This window comes from Emys orbicularis, chromosome 10 (assembly GCF_028017835.1).
Source record: "Emys orbicularis isolate rEmyOrb1 chromosome 10, rEmyOrb1.hap1, whole genome shotgun sequence".
In the NCBI taxonomy this organism is placed as follows: domain Eukaryota; kingdom Metazoa; phylum Chordata; order Testudines; family Emydidae; genus Emys; species Emys orbicularis.
The window spans coordinates 49,706,582-49,720,978 of NC_088692.1; the positions used below are offsets into that span (position 1 = coordinate 49,706,582).

General features: G+C 59.2%; 2 protein-coding genes across 2 annotated transcripts in view; one reads left to right on the forward strand and one right to left on the reverse strand.

Moving 5' to 3' along the window:
• Nucleotides 1–2,033, forward strand: part of ALPK3 (alpha kinase 3) — an 87,426-nt gene extending 85,393 nt beyond the window's left edge. Inside the window, exons 13-14 of the mRNA XM_065412588.1 lie at nt 1,006–1,054; nt 1,694–2,033. Of these exons, the coding sequence (XP_065268660.1) occupies nt 1,006–1,054; nt 1,694–2,033 (389 nt within the window). The remainder of the gene's footprint in view (nt 1–1,005; nt 1,055–1,693) is intronic.
• Nucleotides 2,034–10,644: 8,611 nt separating this feature from the next.
• The window catches only part of LOC135884424 (sodium/nucleoside cotransporter 1-like), a 42,359-nt gene continuing 38,606 nt past the window's right edge, over nt 10,645–14,397 (reverse strand). The window contains exons 16-17 of the mRNA XM_065411789.1: nt 12,071–12,185; nt 10,645–10,771 (exon numbers count right to left, since the gene is read on the reverse strand). Coding sequence (XP_065267861.1) covers nt 10,645–10,771; nt 12,071–12,185 — 242 coding nt within the window. The remainder of the gene's footprint in view (nt 10,772–12,070; nt 12,186–14,397) is intronic.

A 14,397-nucleotide genomic window follows, 5' to 3' on the forward strand; every position in this document is an offset into this window, starting at 1 on the left:
AGGCTTTCAGAAAGAGTCTCTCCTCTATGGTCCCCAACTCCAGACCCCTGGGGCCTGACTTGCAGAGCTGCAGAGAATGCCCTGTGGCAGCTGGAGCCAGCGGCTGAAAGCGTGTTGACAGGGCACCCAAACCCAGAGCCCCCTCAAAGCCCTGGCCTGTGACCTCTCTGAGCCAGGGCTTCCCCAGGTGTGAAATGGGAACTGTTCCATCTCTGCTCCCCCGGGTGATGGGGCAACATGGGTGGGGGCTGCTGCAGTCTGTGTATGGAGGGGCTCTGTGGGCTGGTCGCTGCTCATCGCTCCTTTCCTGGTAGGACTGTCCCCTCCCCAGGCTCTCTGTGGCTCCACTAAGGGCCCTGCCAGCCCGTGTTCTCCCAGCCCCTCCTTGACGCTCCCAGCCTTCCCCTGGGCCCCAGGGATGGCAGCAGCTGCGCCCTGTGGGCTGGAGTGAAGGAGGGAATTCGGAGAGGGACAGAGCTAAAGGTGCGTTCAATCGAAAAGAGGGCAACTCAGGGCCTAAACGTGATTTGCCAGGACCCTGCAGGGGTGACTGGGACCCTGTGCTGGTGCCCCTCACACCCACCTTGCCCATGCAGGGGTGACTGGGACCCCACACCAGTACCCCTTGTGCCCACCCTGCCTGTGCAGGGGTGACTGGGACCCCGTGCCGGTGCCCCTCGCACCCACCCAGCCTATGAAGGGGTGACTGGGACACCTCCCCCCCGGGGTTCCTCGTGCCCACCCTGCCTGCTCAGGGGACACTGGGACCCTGTGCTGATGTCCCTCGTGCCCATCCTGCCCATGCAGGGATGACAGGGACCCCCCCTGGTGTCTCTTGTGCCCACCCTGCCCCTGCGGTGGGCTCAGTGACTTGGACCCCAGCCAGGAGACTCCTTGGGCCAAATCCTGCTGTCCTGGCAGAATTAGTGGCCAGGCTTCTGCTGACAGCCGTGGGAGCTGCATCGGGCTCGGCCTGAGGCTGGTGATTGTTCCCTTCCCTTGCAGGCGTTGGGTGGAGGGTCACAAACGTGAGGATAGCTACAAAGCTGAAAGGGTAAGTAACTGCAGGGCCGAGGCAGAGAGCTGGCAGCTGGCTTCTCAGAAGGGCTGTGGGGGCGCTGCCCCACCCTGGGCTATGTCTGCCACGAGATGGGGCTGCCCCAGCCTCTTTGCAGGGCTTGCGGTGACCTTGCCCCCCCACTCCCTTCCCTGTCACTCGGCCAGCCAGCCAGCCATAGCTCTGTCCTCCCCCTGCACGGTTCAGCCCCAGGCCTGTCTCCTCTGCTGCTCTCCTCTTCCCGCTCCAGTTCCTTAGTGTGTGATGGCGGGTGGGAGGGGAAGTGAAGGGGGACTGGGGGGGGGGGGTATGTGATGGAAAGTGGGGGCTGCAAGAGGGAGGCTGGGTCTGGGGCGGGGGGACGACACAATGGTGGGTCTAGGAGCTGCTTTGCGCCCTGCTGCAGTGTCATGGCCCATGCAGTGAGCACCTGCAGCAATGCCCTAGAGGGGATGGGAGCCGGGTGGAAAGTCAGCGCCCCCACCCACCACCCGGAAAGGGGTATGTGCCCAGAGGGCAGCAGCCCAGGCGTTTTGTCTCCCTGCTCGCCGTGCCTGGGGGTGTGTGGGGAGAGGGGCGCCCTGGCCCAGAGCCCCCTTGGCAGGGCACTGGCCCTGAGTGTGGCTGTGTTGGCAGGTACCAGGGGCTGAAGGAGAGCTGCTTCCCGGCCCTGCTGGACCAGTTTGCCGCTGTCCACCAGTGTAACCGCTATTGTGAGATCCTGGGCCTGAAGAGTATGGAGAGCCTGCAGCAGCCAGCCAAGCCCAAGGGCTCCAAGAGCCCCTCCCTGGGCAGGAAGGCCCCCTCAGCCCAGTCCAGCCCCCAGCTGCAGAAGAAAGGCCTGGCGAGCCCCCAGGGCACCCGGAAGGGCGCCGTGAGCCCCAAAGCCTCCCGGAAATCCACTGAAGCTGGGGAGGCCCAGCCGGCCCCGAAGCACAAAGCGCTGGAGAGCGACAGGCCCAGCCAGCTGCAGTAGCCAGAGCCTCGGTGCAGCCACGCAGGCAGCGTGCCGCCGCGCACACCTGGAAAGGGGACCCAGCCGCTGCTCCTTCCTGTGGCTCCCAGCACGCCTCCGCGCTGCGCTCTGTGTGGTGTGCGAGTGAAGCAGTGACTAGGCTGGCGCCAGTGCGGGGGGCCCTGGGTAGCCTAGTGGGCCGAAGCTGGCTCGGTGCATGGCGGGGCCTGCACAGCCGCTGCAGGGAGCACGGCAGCTCATCTCTGTTACCTCTTTAAAACAGCAGCTCAGCCAAGCCGGCCGAGCCTGCCAAGCCCCAGCTGCCAGGGCCATGCAGGCGTCACAGTGCCCTGTGCAGAGGGTATTGGGGCAGTGCGCCAGCCTGACCACCAGGGGGCACTGGCCATTGCTTGATGGTGACCCTGAGGCTCGTTTTCTGAATCCCTCCTTTAGACTGTGCCGGCTTTTCTCTGGCTTTGCTCCGACGCCTGGCCCTGGTGTTCTCTGCTGGCGACCCCTGGAGGAGAGCGAGCAGGCTGGTGCTCCTTTGTGTGACACTAGGAATGTGCCGCTCTACTCTGTCAGCCTGCAGCTGTCTACAGTGCACTGACCCCGCTCGGGCATGGGTGCCACAAAGGGGTGGTAGCTCTTTGGTCCCCCCGGCTCGCAGCACCTCCTGGTGTTTTCCCTACACGTGTCCAGCGGAAATCCCTGACCCCAGATCCCTAACGGGCCATACACAGGCCCTACTAACCTCTGCTGTAGCTTCCCTGAGCCCGGCTAGTTCAGCACCTCTCTCCGGTCCCACCCCATGCCCATTACCTACTCACTAATCTGCAGGGGGAGCATAACTAGACAGGCTGCTTGGTCCCTCTTGCCCCGTGGGGATGGCCCTGTGTTTTCTGTGATTCCCGGGGCCCGGAAAGTCTGGCAGCATCCAGCCCTCGCTACAGAACCATTTGGCAGATTCTTCGCTTTCCCTGGTGCAAAGCAGTGCAAAGCCAATCTTCCACGTGTGCTTCACGTGTTACTAATGCAGCATTATCTGCCCGAGTCTGCGGGGGGGCGCATTGCCCGGGGCCTCTCAGCTGGGAATGTTTAAGTTTGGAGTCTATCGGGCGCAATTAAAATGTCACCACTTAGTTCCCTGCCGATTATGGTAGTGGAAGTGCTTGGGGTGTCTGTGTTGTAATGTGCCAATCACAATGGTAGGTGGGTGCCAGTCTAGCCAGCACAGAGGGGTAGGTGGGGGGAGTTCAAACCTCCTGCTCTTGTGAAAAAATATTTCAAATCTTCTCCAAGGGGAGAGGGAAAAGCCCACCCCTGCCCGCAGAGCCAATACACTCTGCAGCATCCTCGCTGGCAGACCCAAAGCAGCTTCCCTTGCACCCCATCCTCATGCAGCCCTGGGCACTTGGATCACTGCAGGATTGGGCTGGGAAGAAATAACCCAGCCTTCCCCTGACCAGGTCAAGCCACACCCTGTTGTCCTCAGGCCAGTAACACCCTCCCTTTGTGAGCTGACAAAGTCACAGGCTGGGCCACAGCCTTGGGTGTGTTTTGGCACAGTGTCGGTGGGGGGTGTGCATTGGAGCCAGCCCCTCTCTGTGGAGTGTGGGGTGTAGGGATCAGGGCTCTGTTCTCCCAGGGCAACAGGACGTCCCAGCGAGGCAGCCCTGAGTGGGGTTAAGCTTTAATAGTGGCCTTGCCCCTTGGCCTGGTGATGCTGCCATAGCACAAAGCGGATTTAAAGCTGCCCTAAAGCAGAGCTGAGGATTCCCTATTGTATGCAAGACCTGCCCTGTGCTCCCCACCTTCCCCATCTGCCAGCATAGGGATGGGGCCACCAATCCTGGCCAGCAGAGAGGCTTCTTGGGAGCTGGTTCAAGTTAGTGCAGCCTCAAGGCTGTTCTACCTCATGCTGGGGGTGCCAGTTCAGCCCCCAGGCTCAGCGGTGGAAAGATGGCACATTCCCTATCTCCCCTGTATGCCAAGAGCTGCTCTGGTGCACCTGGGCATCTAGCCCAGTAATTTAGCATTCATCTGGTCTTATCGCTCACCCCTTTGGATCCAGGGAGGGTCTGAACCCACCTTCCCAGCTATGCCCTGTCGGCTCTGCCCTGCCTCTACACACCCTCCCACTCTTGGGATCAACAGGCGAGCCCTTCCTTTGCCTCCGAGAGACAGCCCCAGCCCTGCCTGCCTCTCACCCCCCAAGCCTGTAAGCCCTGCCCCCACAGGCCTCCATTCTTCTGGTTTGTCTCTAGGTCTCGTGGCTTCAGTGCTGGCGATGTAGCTGCGCTGGGGGCGGGGAACAAGATGTGCCTGCTGCTTACGCTGCCAGACTTTGGCTCAGGCACAAGTTCTCTTGGCTACTGCCTCCCAGTGTGGCTGACAGCGGGGCTGTGGCCTTGTTTAAAGGGGCAGACACAGGCCATGTGCTCTCTTCTTGCTTCTTCATGGCAGAGTATGGGGGCCTGAAAATGCCCTGTCTGTTTGTTCCATTAGAATGCAGGTCCTGTCTGGGCTGGGGAAGCGGTGAAGTGAGGGCATCACAACAGCCGAGCAGCAGGGGCTTGTTTGCATTAGTGATTTGCCCGCAGGTTGGTTGGTTGCTTATTGCCTGGGGGTGTCACTGCCACAGTGTTTGTGGCTCACCCCAGGGCTCGGCCTAGGCAAGCAGGTCACTGGAGGTGAAACTTTAGTGGAGACAAGCCTGCTCTGTGAGTGTGAGCCGCTGTTCGGTGCCCTTTGGTTGGTGTGTTGGTAACCGTGCTAACGACCCCGGAGCAGGGAAGGCCTTCCCTGTAGTGACGGGGTTACGGGCTCACAGCAGCCAGCCTGAGTCTTCCCAACAGCCCTGGCAGGGCAAAGCCCCACAGCGCAGACATGGCCTCTGGCTGCTCCTGCAGGGAAAGCGCAAGCAGAGCCAACCTTGGAAACAAAACAGCCCCCACCCCAAATGTGAGCCCTCCCTGTCCTCCCTTGAGCAGGGATCAAGAGGGAGAAGGAAATCCAGCTGTGCCTGTTACAAGTGGCTCCCTGCGCTGGGGCATTATGTCAGCTGCCGGCGGTACCCGAGCAGGAGGGTTAGCAAACACCAGGCTCAACCCTAGAGCAGCCAAGGCAGCGTGTAGCTTTCACACAAAATAGCAGGTCCAGATAACTCATGTGAAAACTACCCCCAGGCATGTCTGCACTAGGGCTTCCCCTCATGTTAGCTAGCTCGCGGTAAGATCACACCTCCTTTCCTGGTGAAGATGAGGCCTATGGGGGTTTGCAAACCCGGGTTTTCGGCAGCTTTGGGCGGGAGAAGCTGTGTTTTACGAGAAGGAATAAACAGTAGCTCTCTTGCTGTGAATGCCTAGCAGCGCCAAAGCACAGGGAGCAGTTGTTACTGCTGTGTAGCTGGGGAGGTCAGTGCTGGACCCCCCGCAGGTGCCCTTGCCTAGCTGCACTGCGGTTAAAGCTACCCCTGCCTTGTCTCCACTAGGATCCCACTGGAGCTAGCTCGGGCCTGTTAACTCGCTGTAAAAACTCACCTCTTCTAGCAGTGACCGCAGGCTGAGCCGCCCGGCTAGTGCAGTTAATGGTCAGCCTGGGCCAGCTCAGGGGGAGGGGAGCTGTTGAGCCCTTGTCCCGTTGGGCTCAGCGCACAGAATAGCTGTGACCGTGGGGCGTGGGACCGGGATGCCACAGAACTTCAGTCCCAATGGAGGTGACTGGTGCTGGCAGCAGCAGTGTCGTGGTGATACAAAGCCGGGTGCCCAGCCAGGCTGCCTGTGCTAGGGAGCTGCCCGGCTGGTGCTTTGCACTCCATGGCTGCGGCTGTGCTTCGCCCTTCTGCCGGGGCCGTTTCCTGCTCTCAGTCAGCCCGTTGTAAGATAACCGTGTACATACTCGTCTGTGTATTGGCAACTGGGTGTGCACGAGTGCAATAAAACGCGATGGACTGGCCTGCTCTCCAGTGCGTCTCTCCCGGCTGGAGGGGCCGGGATACCCCTCCTTCCTGCTCTCCCGCTAGCTGGGGGGTGATATGGTGCCTAGCAGCGTGTTGCCCAAAGCTCAGCATAGCAGGGGTTTGTCTCTGGGGCGGAGGAGGGGGACTGTGTGTGGTGCTGGGGGCAAAGGAGAAGGGGTTTCATTTTTCTAGTCTGTTTGCACCCACTCCCAGGTGTAGGGTAGGCAACACCCCCTGGGTCGTGAGACCAGTGCCTCAGCCGGCACCCTCCCTTGCACAGCTGCAGCCCCCATCCCAAGGCAGGTACGAACTCTGAGGAGTGCAGTGACGAGACCTTGCTGGAACACCATCGCCTGCCGGTGAGTTATACCAGAGCCCGGCCAGCGATGTGCTCCAAAGGAAGGTGTGAAACCCCCGCTCACATGGCTGCAGTGACGTTGGTTCCTGAGCCATCAAGCAGGGGCTGGCTTCTGCCCTGACGTATGAAAGGTTGGAACCCTTTGAAATCTTCCTCCTCTCTCATGGAGCTGCATCCCTTATTATTCAAATCATACATTCCAAAGCCAGCAGGGACCATGCTCATCATCCTGCTGACTGTGTGTGTAACGCAGGCCGGAGAACATCCCTGAAGGAATTCCTTTCTGAAATCCAGTTCTTTTTCTGTGTTCAAGCCTGCTGAGCTCTGGCCCTCAGCGCTTGGGGTAGGGAGTTCCACAGGTTCCATTTATAAACTATAGTGTGTTTAAAAGCAGTCCCCCTTTCCAGTTGGAAAGTTGCTGCTTTTTAATTTCATTGGGCTTCCCTTTGGGCTGCTTTGCCTGGGAGTGTAAACAAGAGTCCCAAACTAACCTTACATATCTCTCCATGTCCCCTCCTTTCTAAACTCTATATGGCTAAGCTGTTCAATCTCTGCATGGGAAAACCTTCCCCCTCTGTATTCTGCCTCAACTTTGCACCTGCTCTCTGGCCACCAGGATTTCTGAGCTGGGGTAACCAGGCCTGAACACAGCAGGCTAGGAGAGAATGTACCAGCGGTTTAGAGAATGGCACAATAGTGTTTTCACTGTTCTTCTCAATCCCAGTCCTTATGCACCTAAACACGTTGCTGGCACCTGTAACTGGTCGTGCTGCACATTGGGCAGAGGCTTTCATTGAGCTGCCCACAGGGATGCCCAGCTCCCTTTCCTGGGGCCACACAGGTAATTTAGACCCCTGGGATGCGTAGTAGTAGTAGTATTCCCTCTAAGGTGTATTACACTGTATTATTCACCAGTGAAGTTCACTTGCTGGATCAGGTCCCTCAGAAGTGCCTTGCAGTCCTCACTGGACTTGACTAGCGTGAATACCATTGTGCCTTCTAAACGCTCATTAATAAACATATTGAGCCACGTGAGCCCTAAGACGCAACCTTGAGTTTCCTGTTCTCCTTTTGCCATGCTGGAACTCGACCTTTCTGAGGCCTGATAGACTTCACCTCTTCCCCTAGGCTGATGTGGGCCTTGTTTGCTCTGGTTACAGCCATAGGGCTACCCCAGTGTAGCTGCCACCCCCTAGAGCGAAGCTGTCGTATGCTGCCATTTGTGCCTGTGCAGCTGATCCTCGTTTCAAGCAGGGGTAACCTGCAGGGGTGCACGTGGCAGTGCAATAGCAGCTGGGCCTGGCTCCACGGGAGCAGCTATGCCTGGGCCTGGTTGCAGCTCCCTGAGCCCTTGCCGTAGACACCCTGGTGCATAAGGGGCTTCTGGAAGTTCCACTGATCTGCCTGAGTGGGGATGGTGCAGGCAGGGGGCTGAGATGGACCCTGCCCTGAAGGGCCACAGGTCAGAAGCCAGACAAGTTTCTGAATAACTCTCAGGGCTGCCCCCTGGGACCATTCATGCACCCTCTATGGAGTTGTTCAGCTGTTACCGTTGCATTGCCACTCCCTCAGACTCACAGCCTGGATTAGTCTGCAGCAGCCCTGTTGGCTTGGTTAGGCATGGACTCACCCTACTGCTGTTGTGCCCCACCTGCTCTGGGAGGATTCTCAGGTGCATGAGGCACATTGGAGCTTGTAGTCTAAGATGCTCAGTGTTACTGTGAGGGTGCAGGGTCTAGGCGCTCCCTAGGGAGATATGGTCAGATGCCTAGGTTTGGAGGCAATAAAGGGCCCAATCTCACAATGCAGCTGGGTCTGGGGGCCAGGGAGGAAGGACCTTTTATTACAAACCAACCTGGGTAAGTCTGATTTTGGCACTGGTGACCCAGGGGGCAGGTGCCTGACAGGCTAATTATCAACATGCAAAAACCTAGAGTTCCAGGCCGGATGGGAGCATTAGTTCATCTAATCTGGCCACCTGTATACCACAGGCCAGAGCCCTTCCCCCACTTACCCCAGGAGTGAGCCAATAACAGGTTTAGGCAACGTCCATCTCCCGGAAAGGCGTCCAGGCTGGATTCGGAGACATCAAGAGCTGGCGAAGCCACCACCTCCCTTGGTAGCTTATGCCAATGGCTTCAGCATCCAGCCACTGGTTCTTGTTCTGCCTTTGCTAGATAACCGACTTCTCTCACTGCTCCCTTGGCCTTCCTTCCCCACCTGTGCCTTGGGGCTCTCCATAAATTTGTGAGTGCTGTGGGGCAGAGACTGACTTTTTGATATTGTTACAGAGGCCTGCACCATGGGGCCCTGATCTCTGCTTGGGACCCCCCAGGCATCACTGCAATACCAGCAGCAAACAACACAGAAGCAGTTTCTGCCCTTCTCTGGAAGCTGTCAGCCCCCAGGAATGGGCCCAGGGTAGAAGGCCATGGTAACCAGGATGAAATCTAGCAGTGACTGCGCGACCTGGCACAGAGCATGGCTGACACTGCTGAGAGCTGCTCACTGTGGTCAGGAACCCATCTCCTGCCAGAGGTCTCTTTCACTTGGAGGCCACCTGCTGCTCTGCGCCAGCTCCCAAAGGTGCAGCCCACACCAAGGAAGGCAGCACAGTGGCCGTAGTGGTTCACAACTCCTGTTGCTTCCTGGAGTGCCATGTAGGCAGGCGCATTTCGGGTCTGTCCGCACTGCAGCTGGCGATGTGTTCCCAGCTCAGGCAGACAGACTGGCAGTAGCTCAGCGTGAGCTAGCGGGCTAAGAACAGCTGTTGCAGGTCAGGCAGCAGCTCAGGCTGGCTGCCTGTGCTTGGGCAAGCATAGACTCAGGCGACTAGCCTAAGCCGCCACCTGTGCCACAACAGCTACATGACTATTTTTAGCATGCTGGCTCAAGCTGAGCGAGTGTGAGTCTGGCTACGCGGCATCACACCTCCCTGCTGCAATGCAGCCGAACCCTCCCAGGCCAGGCATGTGCATTGCGCCCACTGTCCCAGCGTTCACTTCTCCCTGAGGGCCCACTGCAGGCATGTTCCCCACACACCTTTCCCAGCCTCAAGGCCGGGTCTGGGGTTAGAATCCCATCAACATACAATAGGACTGAGGCTCCTAAAGGGCTAGATCCACAACGGGATTTGGGAGCCTGGCACTTAAGGTGCCAAAGTCCAAAATGTAGAACCTCAAAACTACTGCTCAGTGGCCTAACCCTCTAGGTGCCTAGATTTGCACTGGTAAAGTCCCCTAGGCACTTAACTTTCTACCCTGGGATATATCCATGGCTGCCTCTGGCTTGATGCCCAGTGTCTAGCTTGCTCCTAAGCCCCAGCAGGATTTGCACACTAGTTCCCCCCCTCTCCCCCCCAGCTCTCCTGCAGGGCCCAATGGCAGGGGGTGTTAGAAGCTGCCTTGGGGAACATCAACAGACCAGCCCCGCATTGAGCACAGCAGGAGGTGCCTCCCTTACACTGAATCACCCTCCCCTGCCCCCCAGCTTGAGCCAGATTGTCCAAAAGCCCAGTTCCCCTGTTCACACACGGAGATGTGGGGGCAGGGCATGACTGCATTTGAAAATCAGGCCCAAAAAGGCGATGAGCTCTGAGCCCTTCTGAAAATTTAGCCTAAATGCCCAGGGCGAGGCTGGGTGGCCTCCCACTGTCTGGATGAGTGGCAGCTGCACAGTCCAGCCAGGAGGGCTGGGCCAGGAGCACTGCAAGGAGCTTGGAGGCACCCAGCACTCTCCATGGTTTTATTAGTATGTAGTATAATATTAACATAAACAAAGCCTCCTTGAATGTGTGGGACAAGGCCCCTAGCCCAGCAGCTGGGCAGGAAGGAAGCCTGCAGGGCATTAACCACCATGGCACACACCGGAACCACAAAGACGCAGCAAGTCTCACAGGGACTGGTCAGACAAGGCCTGGATTGTCAACAGAGCCCAGCCTGGGGAGCCACCCAGGAACCTGCTGGTGCTCCTTGGTTCTGGGGCCAGCCCCAGGGCGGTTGCTGTAATCCGCACTGGTGGGCACAGCCCCAGGGGACTGGCAGAGGAAATCCCCATCTGGCTGCTTTCTGTCCTGTGTCGTCTGAGAGGTTCATGGGGCTAGAGGGAGGTAGAGAGTTGAGCCAAAAATACAGCATCTCCCAGCTCCTGGGCAGAGGAGGAAAGGCCAATGGGGCTGTACCCGTCGTGCTCTGGAGAGGGTTAGCCATGGACCAGCAGTGCCTGGCCAATGCCCTGCTCTCACACAGGCCGTAACTGGGCTTTGGGAGCTGGCGCTGAGGGCGAGTGCTGGTTTGGGTGGCTGCCCATCTCCTCTAGGGCAGCCCAGCGCAGACTGTGTTGTTGTAGTGCCCGCAGCACTGTGTCAGAGAGGCTGTGCTGAGCTCGAGTCCCACCCAGCTGCCGGTGAAGGACAGGGTCCCATTGTTGCTGAGCACGGTGCTGGAAGGGAGAATGCAGTCAGGGTCAGTTGCACCAAACGAACATCTTGCCATGGAATCAACACCTGGGAACTCCATGGCCTGACACCACCCGCAGCACAGAACCCCTTCCCCACTCCCACTGACCCACCCACTTCCACAGGGTCTCCTCTCCCCCAGGCCCAGAGCCTCGAATCCCCTGTCCGTCTGGCTGGGATGGCTTGGCTCCCCTTAAAGCCCTCCCCCACCTCAGTGCTGCCCAGCCAAGAGAGTTTATCATGAGCCCAGTGATAGTGGGGGTTTTCCTTACAGCCCCAGCTCCTGGAGTCAGGTGATTAAGGCAGTGTCTAGCCCTCCCGGTTGTGATCCCCAATGGCTCTGCCAGCAGAAGGCAAACACAGACCCAGTTGTATTAGTTGAAAAATCTCATGATTGTTCAGCCAAATTCATGATAGTTTGGGGCCTGAGTCATGATTTTTGAATGGCTGGTGTTGGTGACACTGTCTTCTAGTCCCAAACTCTCCCATGTCCATCCAGCTCTATGCCGCCACTCCCCACATGCTCAATGAACTCTTGCACCCAACTCTCACCTGTCCCACCACTTCCCCAGGCTGTGAACCCCTCCTCGCCCTATGCAGCCTCTCTGCAGCTCAGCACTCCCCTCTGCTCAGAGCCCTCTCCCACTCATAATCAGCCCCCTCCCCCCCCCCCAGACACCCAGGGTCAGGGTCAGGCCCCGCCCCCACTCCTGCATTCCCTGTAACAGGCCTCTTGCTGCTGCATTTTTTGTCTACGGCCGGGTAACATTTTTTGCACATTTTTTTAATTCAAAACCACCAGCCTTTTTTCAAAATCAAAAAGTTTCAGGAGGAACCGTCACCGCGCTGGCGCTGGCCTGCGAAACGGTCAGTGATCGCTGTGATGCCAATGCCTGGAATTGGTTTCAAAATCTCCCCTTTGCCCCACCTGGGCTCTTGGGCCAGGCTGCATCGCGAAGGGCCTTCTGAGAACTAGTTCAACACTCGCCACTGCAGCCCCTCAAGCTAGGCCCATTCTGAGCCCTGCCAACCGGAGCCACTGCCCCTTGTTTGGGACACCGACGGCGGCCCTGCTTTTCTCCCTGCGCCCTTTAGGTGAGGGTCGAGCCCCCAGTGGTGGCAGGGGATACTGCACCATGCCACACTGCACTGGTGTGGGTGGGTCTGAGCCCCATTAGCTCCCAAAGACCAGCTGCCCACCTACATAGATGCAGACCCAGGCCAGGCAACAGCCCCACCCAGCCAGTGTGGCCAGGCCACACAAACAAAGACAAAGAACTCACTTAGCAAACAGCTGCCGGCAGCACATGTAGATGTCGTAGCTGGTGGTGTTAAAGGTTGCCATGCTCAGGAATGCAGAGCAGTCGGCCACTTCCCCTCGGGGCACGTACAGGATGCCTGGGGGCAGGGAGAAGGAGTTTGTTATCCGAGGTGTTACTGGTCTCAGACACGGCCAGCATTTGCTAGGAGTGCCTTGTGTTCACGCCAGCGACCCAGTGGCCTGGAGTGGGAAGCAGCATAACACCTTCTAAGGGGGACTCTCCAAGCCTGCAGGACCTGCAGCAGCCAGGACCCCTGCCGTGGCTTTGAGTCAATCCCAGCGGCACATGGCTCGCTTGGCCTCCTTGCGTTTCTGATCTCCTGGGTGTGTTCTGCCGATGCAGATGGTGCCTCAGCGATGTGGCCCTTGGGGGAGGCAGAGAGATGCCCCTGGGCCTGTCTTTGAAACGGTCACATGAAACACCCCAAGGTTCATCCTGGGAGGCTGCACAAGCTGACAATGGCAGCTCTGCGAGCAGGTGTTACGGGGCTAGCCAGGCTCTCGGCCCCACCCAAATGCGCCAGGTGTCCAGGAGAGCCTGCCAGACAGCAGGCGGATGGGAGAGCCGGGGTCTGTGGGGCAGTGCTGTCAGCCAGAGCAGAGCCAGCACCGGCATGACACTTGCCCAGAACCAGCCGCAGAGGCGCAAAGGTGGCATAAAGCTGCGTACGGCCCAGGCCCTCCTGGAGGTTCAGCACCATCCTAGGGAGCTGGAAAGCAGGGACTGTACCTCCCACCACCACTGGGCTCCAGTGGGTTGTGAGTCTTGGTGGGGGGGAGCTTTGGGAGTGTGTGGGGAAGTGGGCTGGGGCGCACCACATGCACAGGGCAGGGTAGAAGCACACATGGAGCCAGGAGTACAGCAGTGTGTGTGTGGGGGGGGGGGCAGATGTGGGCTATTCCCCATGGCTGCGGAGCTCCAGTGGGCCCTGGGCCAGGCTATTTTGCCCCCAGCACAACCCCTCTCTGTGCAAGGAGCACTCAAGGGCCCAGCACCCCCATGGAGCATCCAGCTCAGTCTGAGCCTGCCCCAGGCCTTGCATACCCATTCAGTGAACATGCTTGGCAATTAGCATAGCCCCACCCATGCAGTGACAGGGGCCCTCCCCTTACACCTGGGTACTCACAATGCCCAGCCACCTATGGGCCCGCTGGCCCCTCTCCCTGGCCAGCAGGGCTGAGGCCTGTGAGTGGAATAATGGATACGGGCTGTTCTCCGAGTGCGAGGGCCAGTTACACAAGGGAACTGAGTGTCCTGCTGCAGCCACAGGGCTGGGCCTGCCTCACATCCCTCTCTGGGGTGGCCGAGCCGAGCCAAGCAGCTGGGCCGCCTGCCCTTGCTGCTCCCGCACAGGGCACAGATGTCCCAGGCCAACCAGGATTCGCCGACTGGCCCTTTGCATAGGCCTCTGCCAAGACCTTGGCAAGTTGTCACCCAAGGCTATGCCCTGAGCTGCATCTCCCACTGCTGTGTGGGGAGGGGATGCTAGGGTCATATATCCCACTGGAGGGGCGGGGAGGGCTGGCCAGAGGCAGGGGGGCCAGCAGCAGGCTTCATTTCTCCTCCTGCCCCACACTGCTTGGGTCTGGACAGAATGCATGCGGCAGAGAGACCTCAAAGCCTCTACCAGAAGGGCTTAATCCTCCAGCCCCCAACCAGGCAGCACCGTTCCCCGGGTCCTCAGGGGCAGGGGCCAGACAGAAAGCAGCCCAGAGCAGGGCCTGACTCTGAGTACAGTCGCGGATCTGGAAAGGGAGGAGACGGCAGACACTGAATCTGCCTGTGCAGAGCCACGCCCAGCCAGATGCACCACTCGGCAGGCCGGCGGCCAGCACAGAGCCCACCAGGGAGCACTTCGTGGTCAAGCTGGGGCGCTGGTCGGCACTGGGGCAGCTGTGCATCGGGCTGACCCCACAGTCGCTCTGCCTAGCACAGACAAGGTTTGGTCTGAGGTCAGAGGCCAGTGGCAGTGGGTTACCACTTGGGCCTTTCTGCTCTGTTGACAGGGGACCAATCCTGGCTCAGGTAGGGTTGCCAACTTTCTAACTTCTAAAAACCAGACCCTCCCTGCCCCACCTCTTCCCCCTGTGGCCCCGCCCCCACCCTGTCTTTTCCCCCAAAGGTCCTGCCCCTGCTCTGCCTCTTCCCCAGGCCGTGCCCCCAGCCCCGCCTCTTCCCACAAGGCCCTGTCCCCCGCTTGCTCCTCTTCCCCCCCACCCGTCACTTGCAGTTCTCTCCCCTCCCTCCTCGTCACTCAATCCTCTCCACCTGCCCCGCCCACAGCTGGG